Source organism: Arachis duranensis, unplaced genomic scaffold (genome assembly GCF_000817695.3).
Source record: "Arachis duranensis cultivar V14167 unplaced genomic scaffold, aradu.V14167.gnm2.J7QH unplaced_Scaffold_165934, whole genome shotgun sequence".
NCBI lineage: Eukaryota > Viridiplantae > Streptophyta > Magnoliopsida > Fabales > Fabaceae > Arachis > Arachis duranensis.
The window spans coordinates 2,917,387-2,927,880 of NW_026264258.1; the positions used below are offsets into that span (position 1 = coordinate 2,917,387).

Here is a 10,494-nt window from a genome sequence, read left to right on the forward strand (position 1 = left end):
TCATGTCATGGGTTCTGCTTTTGGAAGACTTGGAACAATGGTGCTTCAGATATCTGTTTTCATCAATAATCTTGGGATACTTGTTGTCTATATGATTATAATTGGTATACATTTCAAACTTTGTATTTGTTCTGTTTCGAAATAAATATCGATTCAACTAAATTAATATATCAAAAATGCTATGTGAACGTTAAAAATCAGTTATTATATATCTGTGTATAAATATATGTAGTGTTTAACTCATTTCAATGTGTATTTTGTGTTGCAATTGACCAAGACTTGGTTTCTATTTTGTGTGTTGAATATTGAATATTGTCTTTCTCTAGTTGAAGTGGATGAATTTAGAGTGCCTAGTTTATTTATGATATCCAGAAAAGTAATTCTATAGCTTGATTTATATGTGAATATATAATCTATAGTTGAAGTGACTGGAAATTGATGTTGCTTAGAAATTGCTCTGTTTAGGGTTTTCTAGAAAAGCTGAAGACAACCTTTTTGAAGTTTTGATTGTTTTATAAAATTCATACAAATATGTGAATGTTGGCAAGATAAGTATGAAACAAACTTACCCTTATTTTTTATTCAATAATTGTTTAGTTTGTTTTTGCTTTGTGATGGATTTCTAGGTGATGTGCTTTCTGGAACATCGTCGAGTGGAATTCACCATTTTGGTGTGCTAGAAGGATGGTTTGGTGAATGCTGGTGGACTGGCCGTTATTTCATTCTTCTTGTTACAACCCTTTTCATATTTGCTCCATTGGCATTTGTTAAGAGAATAGGTAGCAACAACAATACTATCAAGTTTTTTAGCAATGTTACATAATTTTGGAGCATTTGGCAAAGTTGAGTAATCTTCTTGTATTGGTATGCAGATTCATTGAGGTATTCTTCTGCTTTAGCGGTGGCTCTGGCGATCGTGTTTCTAGTCATAACTGCAGGAATCACACTGTTTAAATTGTTTAATGGCAGTATTGCTAGTCCGCGGTTACTTCCAAACGTTACTGATAGTGCATCTCTATGGAATCTCTTCACAGCAGTTCCAGTTCTTGTGACAGCATTTGTGTGCCATTACAATGGTAAGTCGTACTTTTTTTCGCTATTGCAAATGTAGCAGTGAACAATGTTTTCTGTCTGATACATGTCCTAGTAGGAATTATTTCATGAGCGGAAGAAAAGCAGGGTGGATTTCATGGGTTTCAATGCATAATAAAATGAATTATGACTTACAAATCATGTTCTTTTCTTCTGTTGTTGAGAATATGGTTATTGTATATTAATACTTCCTAGGATTTCTAATATGACATAGTTCTTTATGTATGCTTTTTTAGTTTACTTGCATAATTGATGTAACTAACAATAATATTAAGCAAGTTTAGGTGTTAGAAGAATTTTTTCACCAAAGTTTCTGTATTCTGCAGTTCATACAATAGACAAGGAGCTAGGAGACTCCTCGTTGATACAACCGGTTGTGCGCGCATCACTCTCTCTGAGTTCGAGCATCTATATTCTTACAGCCTTATTCGGATTCCTCCTATTTGGTGAATCAACTCTGGATGATGTGCTAGCCAACTTTGATACTGATCTTGGCATCCCTTACAGCAGTCTCCTTAACGACGTTGTTCGCATTAGCTATGCTCTCCACCTCATGCTTGTTTTCCCGGTGATCTTCTTCTCGTTGCGCTTCAATTTTGACGATCTCATCTTTCCTTCAGCTAGGCCACTGAATTCAGATCAGTGTAGATTTGTCTCGATCACCAGCGGACTTGTTGCTTTAGTGTACATAGCTGCAAACTTTATACCAAGCATATGGGATGCTTTTCAATTCACTGGAGCCACTGCCACTGTTTGCCTTGGGTTTATTTTCCCAGCTGCGATCGCTCTAAGGTGCGATTTCTTAGTCACAGTTCATTACTTTTTGGTAATTTCATCATGCTGATTTTTGTTGAACCCTTTGTAGTGAATCTTTATGTGAATCTTTTTGTTGAACCCTTTCATCATCCTACTACAACCCTGAACTCGATTTCACAGGCGTGAAATGCGAGTGTGTCAAGTTTTTGCTTTCTGTAGAAGTAAGACTAATCCACGGCAGAAGCTAGAGTAAATGAAAGCTTCCCCGGAATTTTTTTCCCCCATGTTAAACAAAGCTATTGGGATTGAAATTGCTATGAACTTTCAAAAAGCTATGTCATAGATGCATTTTCGAAGCTGACATATAATTCTGGTTTTGCAGGGATTCCCATGGCATTGCATCAAAGAAGGACAAGATTTTATCTGTTATAATGATCGCTCTTGCCATATTCTCAAACATCATAGCGATATACAGTAACGCCAATTCCATGTTCAGGAAGGAAGTTGATGATCTTCATTGACTGATTAAAGTGCCTATAAGTAACCATTGATAGATAAAAGTTCCATACTCTCATTCCAAGCAATTTAAGCAAAACAAACACTTTAATGAAACCAGAGAATGAACTTGTTTTTGGATTGAGTTTGAAAAAGTGAAGTGCAAGACTCACTGCAAAGAGTTTTGGAAGAGGAACTGAAAGTAAAAGTGAAAAACTATGTGAACATTTAAACATATTTTACATGTAATGTTCATAATTTTCAGAGAACTTAAGTGGTGCCTAGCAGATTTAGTTTTGGGGAGAATGGTAATAATCAACTACCAATTTAGTTTGGTACTTGATTCTACATTCTTTCTAATGTTAATTGCCCCTTGAATAAATGAATACTTTTAGTGTCAATATTACTGATTACAATTAAAAGTGTAATCACTATAATGATTAATGGATAATGATAAGAGAGTATCAAATGAGAGAGAGAGAAGAAGAGCTAAAAAAGCATCATTATATGATTATACATCAAATTAAAATAGTTTTATTATTCTGTTAATTTTTATAATTTTACCAAATTTTTAATTAGGTTTTTATATTTTTTTTTCTTTTCAATTTGATTCCTAAACTGTTTTTAATTTTGTAATTAGGTATTTTTTATATTAAAAATATTAAAATTAATAAAATATTTTCCCTATAAACAAACAAGATAATTAATTTTCCATAGAGGATTGGTTATTATAATTTAATAAGTTAGGCTTTTATTCCTGAAAACAAAAATTAAATGAGAAAGTTTAAAGAAACAGAGAGAATACAAGTATGTAAATTCAGGTAATAATGTTTTTTATTGATATAAATTTGCCTTTACATTTCTATCAAGTTATAAAAACTGATTGTTCTTACTCCACTTATTGTGTTGAGCTCTCTTGTTCAAAAAAAAAAAAAACAACTGGTACATATGCTTTCTCATCTTTTCTCCTCTCCCCATCATCCACAAAAAGAATAACAATTAAACTAAAAATACAAACCTATATAAGAAGCAAAAACAAAGAAAAGAAATTGGTTCTTCTGAAGCATGCCATCTGATGAAAATCTCCTTGGTACTTAGAATGATCACACTATTCAGCAGTGTTATCAACTATGAACCAAAAAACAGATTGGCTGCTGTATATTGCTGAATCTTCTTTTACAACTGATTCAAGCAGGGTTCTAAACCTGTAAATCAATATTCAGTGATGGCGCCGGACCGAGATGGATTCCCCGGTTGGATCATGTGATTCCTTGTTATATAAACAGAGTGGATTTGGCATTGGACATCTCTTCATGGATGAAAGCATATCTGTTCAGCATTGTGTTGGGAAGTTCTTGGTTCCTATTGGACAGTGAATTTGCCATATCCCAAAGTTTGCTTTGCATTTTTTGTGTCCTCTTTCATGTCTTGTTCTTGAGCTTTTCGAAATCTCATGCAAGACTAGTAGGAACTAGGTATAATACCAAATTCATCATACTTGGATGAAGCCAAGGGGAATTATAATTAGATAGGCAACTCGCGTTTAGGTTCGAGTCTAATTGAAAAAATAAGGAGACTCCAGAACCTCTCGAAGATCGAAGTCTCCTCGCTCCGGTAAGGGAGGAAACTTCAAGGTTGGGAAATTCTTCTCAAAACTCTCAAGCAACTGTTAATAAAAAAAGTTTTAGAAAAAGGTAAATAATTCTGTATAAAGAAGCTTGTAATCTAAACTAGAGATACTTTACATTTTCTAATACTGGAGCCTCATAGAGTTCGACGAACTTCTCCCTAAGTATCCTGTTCATATCATCAACATCACATGCATGCGTCCAATACGAATCATGCACCCCTGAAATTAAGAAATTCCGGATTAAAAAGAATACTCTAATGTACATATAGATATATACAAGTATGAATGTGCTATATATTTTACTATATGAATTACATAATTAGTAAGTACCTGCAAAGTTCAACCCTGCTTTTTTACAAGCAACTGCAGTCATCATCATGTGAGAACCATCAAGAGAGTGAACGAAATTCGGTGGAAAAGCTGTTCTCTGCCTTTTACCCATGACCTGTAAAATAAATGCGATAATTTAAATATTTATCTCATTGAAGAGACCAGATAGTGAAATTCAGTTAAAAAAAACATGAATTAGTCTAAATTATACAATGTCAAGATGAACCATGATCTTAATCATCCAAAATAAGGAGTCTGATTCACAAATACAGGATTTCACGACACTCAGTGACTCGAATAGAACTATAATTAGTTTTTAAAGTAACTACACAATTCTGTAGCATGGGGTCTGTTTTGACAGTTATGATCAAGTTAATAGTTACCTTGTCAGTCTCACGTTGTAATGTCAATATCTGAAGGGAAGTCTTGATCTGCATTGAATTCAATTGTGCATGTTAATGATTTAATTTCATTGATTTTCAGATACTATACACAATGAAAGATAAGGCTGACAATTGAGAATATTACAAGATGTCTTCCTAATTGTCGGTACGGTTGTACTACAGGAAGCCCGAGGGGAGTAGTCCACCGAACCGCTTGGTTTGTGGTAGCTATCACCTAATTCCATGTTCAAATATATGAAGTTTAGAAGCATTAGCTATATATATTTTAAAAGCATAAAAAATCGAACCACTCACTCACTCTTTTAAGTGATGCCATTCAAAGCAAAATTAGTCATACCTTAGCACAATCACCTAGCCAGCCCATGATACTTCTTGCAGCCTCAAACATCTCCTCTAAGGCAGTGAGAGTTGTCTATGAAAAGAGAATCATCAGTAGATAACAATGCTCGGCTTCGGAAATGTGTATATACATCACCAAAGAATGAAATTCTCTCTTACTTTTGCGGCATAGCAAGCAGCAGCAAACAGCTCCGAATCCTCCTCAATGGCACAACGCTCCTTTAGCCTACGTTTCATCTGGTCTCGGGCCCCAATATAAGTTACTCCATAGACTGAAGTCATCACTGTCTGTTTAACCAATTTTCGGTCCACCTAATGGTGTCAATAATGATAAAGTGTTTAGTTAATGTAACAGTGGATGACATAGAGGTGTCATTTCACATTCCGAAGGAGGAAAACAAAAACCACCATTCATAGCAAAATCTTTAGTCTAACATGCATGTCTTTCATTTTAGAATATTAAAACAAACATTTTTTAATAAATAAAATTATCTTTTAAAAATTGAAAATGAACCGAGACCTGGCTGATCAGACGCTTAGCATGCAATGCATTGGGATTAGTTTTAGGATCTTTCTCTGCATCCCTCTTCATTATTTCTAGAACTCTGCACCATAATACCAAATATGAAAACATCAAACAGGTAGATTATTGAAAACGAGAAATAAATGATAATAGAATTCAAGAAGGGAATAGGGGTTACTACAAATGCAAGGGCAAATGCAACCAACTCCTTGAGTTGATAGAGTGGCATCAAGAAAAAAAAAGTTGATAATTGCTTCGTCGATTAGAATAATTTATTCCGCAGTCTATAATGTATAATTCACAGTGCTGATTACCTGGCAGCAATGCCCGAATACACATCTGCAGGCTGGTCTCCACAAACAAGATTAACCGCAGCAGCTCCCAACTTCAAAAAGAAAAAGGAATGCAGAAAATCTAAGATGATCCACAATTAAAAAGAAGAAAAAGAGAAGGATAAAACTGCAAAAATTTCAATCGACCATACAACAGAAAGGGTTTTATTTCAAAGGCAAATTAAAAAAGAATGTATCAAATATTGTTAGGTATAATGCTGGGGCAGCTGCTTGTTGACAAATATAAAATGCGGTGGTTAACATTTTGACGAAATTAGAGCATCAAATCTTAAGTTTTAACAATCCCATCTTTCCATGATACACAAAAGTTAAGCAGTACCAAGACCATATTATTCAGTACAATGGAAACAATGTAACATCTACAAAATGTTCAGTTATGTATTACCTTGTCCCTGCCAAGTGCTGCATAGTGTTGTAAGCCATTGCAAGAACCATCCTACAAAATGTGGGGAAATATAAAAAGAAATTTTAATGCTAAGAATCATAACTATGATTATCTGCCCTCTCAATTCTCAACTTCACAACTTGCATGCTTATGGCAAATGAATAGAAAATAACAGAACAATATTGTAGTACACCGTTTAAACTGAACTTTCCTACAATTAGAAGGCCAAATCACACAATTACATATGTTCCCAAATAAAAATTATGAAATCTCGGCAGAAGATACCTGGTGCACAGGCATATGAGAAATTGTAGCCTCAGGATTGGGGCTTCTCAATGCTTGAGAGAGATTGATACATGCTGCCAAACACTGAAAAGGATCCTCTGCTTGCAACCACCAACGATTTCCTTCTAGTGGTCTGTCTGCAGAATCAAATATATCATTCACGTGGTTCTCGGTAAATGCTATTCGACCCTCATAAGATAACTTGTCCACACCACCAGCATACAAATTTGCCAGATGTATTTTCAACCAGTGCAATCCCGACTTTCCCAGAGGTCGCCCCTCTGCAAACTCGAGTACACCTCGACATAGATCAGAACCAAGATGGTTCAAATGTGGGTGCATGGGATATGCACGCCCACGGAAATCAAGATTGTGAGGATAATAGAAGCCATCTTCATCCTTCATCTTTCGTGCAACCTACAGCCAAAATTAGCCAATGTGTTGGTGCTGACATGTTCTCTCTCATGGAAATAATTTCATATTACTAGTCTATTTGAAGAATATTAGGAGACTTCTTACGGCAAGTTTAAGCTCAATGTCACATCGTTGTGAATGTCTCTCATTATTCTCCTTCTTGGCAGCTTTGACCTTCCACTTCCATTTTCGGATTTCTGATTCATCCTCTGTATCTGGTTCTTCTGGAAGGGGAACCTTTAAGATTAAGATGAAATAGTGTCAAAACATATTGACTCATCCACCCAAGTCAGTTTAATTTCTACTCTCTTTTAAGCAGCTTTAGTTTCTTTCTGCAAGGGTAAAAGGAGTATCAAAATTGCCATATCTAATTATTTGGTGACATGGAAATATTTTATTTGTATATATACAAATCTTTGCTGTGAAGCAATTATAAATCATGATCATTTTCATGAAGTTGAATGGGCTAAGGTTTGAAGGTATATGGGGGTAAGACAAATAACATAGCAACAAAGTTTGTCGGGTACTCACATCTTCCCGATCCACCAAGTCAGCAAGACATCCCCCGTTAGCCCATATTTGATCTATAACATTGAGCACCCTTTTGTTTATCCTCCATTTGGTGCTGCCAAGAGTATTAAGGGCCTGACCATAAATGATAATAGAATTAATTTCTTGACACCTCGGAGCCCGTTTAACTGCTTCACGTTGCTGTTTTGCTCCATGTATTCTCATAACATATGATGGCAAAAACAAGTATGCTCCTTTGTCATACCTACAAAATATTGCAACATTTTCGCCAAAAATAAATAAATAAATAAATTAGCAATCAAAACAGTTCAACCTAATTGGCTGAACAAGTTCAAGCTTTGTGCCATTATGATCTGAATTAAAAAAAAAAAAGGCTATGACATTGGAACAGCAAATATCTTTGAATTTCTGCTATCCCAAATAGAAAACAAAAAGGAACTTATGATTCAAATGTTGCTAGTTGCAAAAACTTTGAGCAACTTGGCTTTATGCAAATAAAATAAACTAGGCTAACAAAGGCCAAAGGTTCAATGAGCTTTGCAGAATATTACAAATAAAATTATTTAAGAAAAAGTATATGAAGTACCCTGTCCAGTTAATAGGCGGAACCAGCATTGGCATGTAGGGCATGACCATATGCCTAGCCTGTTGATGTAAATACAGTTTGAAGTTAGCATCACTTCATGAATTTCAATGTATGAAAGAAAATGTGATGTTGGACATACAGAGACACAAAATCTGTCTAAATAACCTACTCAGAAATGTGGATATGAGACCTTAAAATGTCACTTACAGTCTTCTCAAGGCCCTTGAGCACCAGTGGGTCACATTCAATAACACCATATCTCCTACTCCTAATCAAGCAAAAAGTATTCAGGTGAGAAACAAAAGAGAAGTAGAACATTAAAGACACTGATTGTGACAAAAAAGATTAAAGAGAGGAGCTACAAATCTCACTGAGAATCACTTGTCACAGTTCTAAGAGTATGCTTAAATGCAGGGTATATATCTGGTGGAGCATCTCCAATTTCATTAGCAGGCGGTTGAATGTAAGCTGATTCTATTAACAATTGCATCAAACGGGAACCAACCTGGAATTCAAAATAACTATGTCATAAAATAAAAATAAGATATCTTCCATGCGATGTTCGTCGGTACAACAAGAACATCACAAACCTTTACTTGACCTTCCTGTCCCCAAGGCTTTGAAGCATCTAGACCCCGAACAATTCCCAACACTTGCTGCTGCTTCTGTTTTTTCATCAACATGGAAACCTTTTTCCTGAGTCTCTTCTGGTCCTTAGCCATTTTCTCTTTCTCTTCCTTCAGTTTGCCCGTTTCTATGGATTCAGGAGCACATCCTCCATCAGGCTTGTCGGCATTTGCACTCTTCGTGTTTTTTGTCTTCTCCATAAATCTGTATATCTTTGCCTGATCCACATACAAGGTTACAGTTTCAGTTAATGAAAAGTTGAAAACTTGATTATTTTGAATTCATAGAAGAAACAATCTAATTTGAACCAAAAAACAGGAATTGACCACATTATTTCTGAACACAAAATCCAAGCGACATTAGCACTGTATTAACCATAGCCTTCATCTGACTGAGCATTGACGTTTGTGAGATTGTAACACAAGGGAAGTTTCACGACACATAACCAAACTAGATTACTGGAATTACCATACAAATTATAGCTCAAATATTAGATTGTTTCCCTTATCAGATCAATATTTCATACCTCGTGTTCAACGGCTTCACCTATTTGACAAGCAGCTTGGATCACTCTGGCACTGCCTACTCCATTACTGTTGGTCATCAACAACCCCATCAACTTGTGCATTGTGATCACAGCCATCATCTCTGCAGGCAACTCATTGAAATAAGGAGCATGGCTCAACCTATGCACATTGCGTTTGGAATACTCTTGGTCAGCAGCAATTGCATTCCTCAAAGGCTCAAACCAACCAAGGAATAACGATTTCATGTAAGGCAGATTGGGTGCAAGCTTCTGCTCACGCATGTCATCCAATAGCTCCTGATATCGAATATGACTTTAGTTAGTTAAGTTACTTAGGTTACACACCACACCTCTCCCTCTCTCTCTTACCCCTAGGAAATAGATCCAGTTACACCAAGGGCTATTTTATATACTTCATTGAATAAATTGTTAAAGACAGTAAATTTCAACAAACTAACTGTTGATACCGTAATATTATCCTGGCGATCAAAACATGCCGAATTTCAGAAAACAAAAAATTGCCATTAAAGAACACATTATGCTTTTCTAACTTGCTAACTTCCTTTATATATGCTTAGAGACACTAAATTTCATCAATCTAACTGTTGAATCCTGCAATACCCTCATGATCAAAATGAGAAGATTAAGTATCAAATCCTTTTAAAATTGGGATATAACTAGATATATATGCAATTGGGTACACTTGGTCTATTAAGCGGAGACTTTCAATCAAATTGGGCTGATTGAATTTAGTGCTACTACAAAGTATCTGACATATATACATATAAATTTGAAGTTTTCAATTTTCCACCATCTTCTATACCTGATACTCTTTAGCTGCCTCTTCCCATGCCTCAGTCTCTACCTTTATCTGCCTCTTCCGAAGCATCTTGAACTTGTAGTTAGCCATGCCTTCAACACTACCGTTCTTCGTTTCCACTTGGGCTTTTGCTTTTCCCTTCTCTTCTTCCTTCAACATATGCTCCAACAATTTCTGAACCTCATTGGAAGTGGGACAATCATCTTCCGTATCAGTAGTGGATTCAATAGCCTCAGCAGCGCTACCATAATATCTAGCTAACCTCAAGTACTTAGAAAAACCAAAGTGTTCCTCAGAAAACGAAAAACTGGATCCACCCAGTTCGTTTCTCGGTGCAAAGACTCCAACTTTATCGAAACCCAAAAACTGGAACCCTGGTAGTATCTGGGTCCTGCCGG

General features: G+C 35.7%; 2 protein-coding genes across 2 annotated transcripts in view; one reads left to right on the forward strand and one right to left on the reverse strand.

Annotated features, from left to right (window-relative positions):
• Nucleotides 1–2,744, forward strand: LOC127743837 (amino acid transporter AVT6A; the record flags this gene model as incomplete). The annotated part of the gene is given in 5 exon segments (XM_052256010.1): nt 1–104; nt 627–779; nt 873–1,076; nt 1,419–1,884; nt 2,231–2,744. Coding segments are annotated over 5 exon segments (1,066 nt in total), but the record flags the coding sequence as incomplete, so codon positions are not given.
• Nucleotides 2,745–3,167: 423 nt separating this feature from the next.
• Nucleotides 3,168–10,494, reverse strand: part of LOC107477165 (DNA-directed RNA polymerase 1, mitochondrial) — a gene marked incomplete in the record, with an annotated part of 7,672 nt that continues 345 nt past the window's right edge. Inside the window, 19 exon segments of the mRNA XM_016097139.3 lie at nt 3,168–4,009; nt 4,089–4,192; nt 4,304–4,418; nt 4,687–4,734; nt 4,832–4,921; nt 5,045–5,119; nt 5,206–5,358; nt 5,567–5,651; nt 5,884–5,954; nt 6,308–6,358; nt 6,593–7,009; nt 7,112–7,243; nt 7,538–7,781; nt 8,124–8,182; nt 8,331–8,391; nt 8,495–8,628; nt 8,714–8,968; nt 9,277–9,573; nt 10,100–10,494. Coding sequence (XP_015952625.1) covers nt 3,899–4,009; nt 4,089–4,192; nt 4,304–4,418; nt 4,687–4,734; nt 4,832–4,921; nt 5,045–5,119; nt 5,206–5,358; nt 5,567–5,651; nt 5,884–5,954; nt 6,308–6,358; nt 6,593–7,009; nt 7,112–7,243; nt 7,538–7,781; nt 8,124–8,182; nt 8,331–8,391; nt 8,495–8,628; nt 8,714–8,968; nt 9,277–9,573; nt 10,100–10,494 — 2,897 coding nt within the window.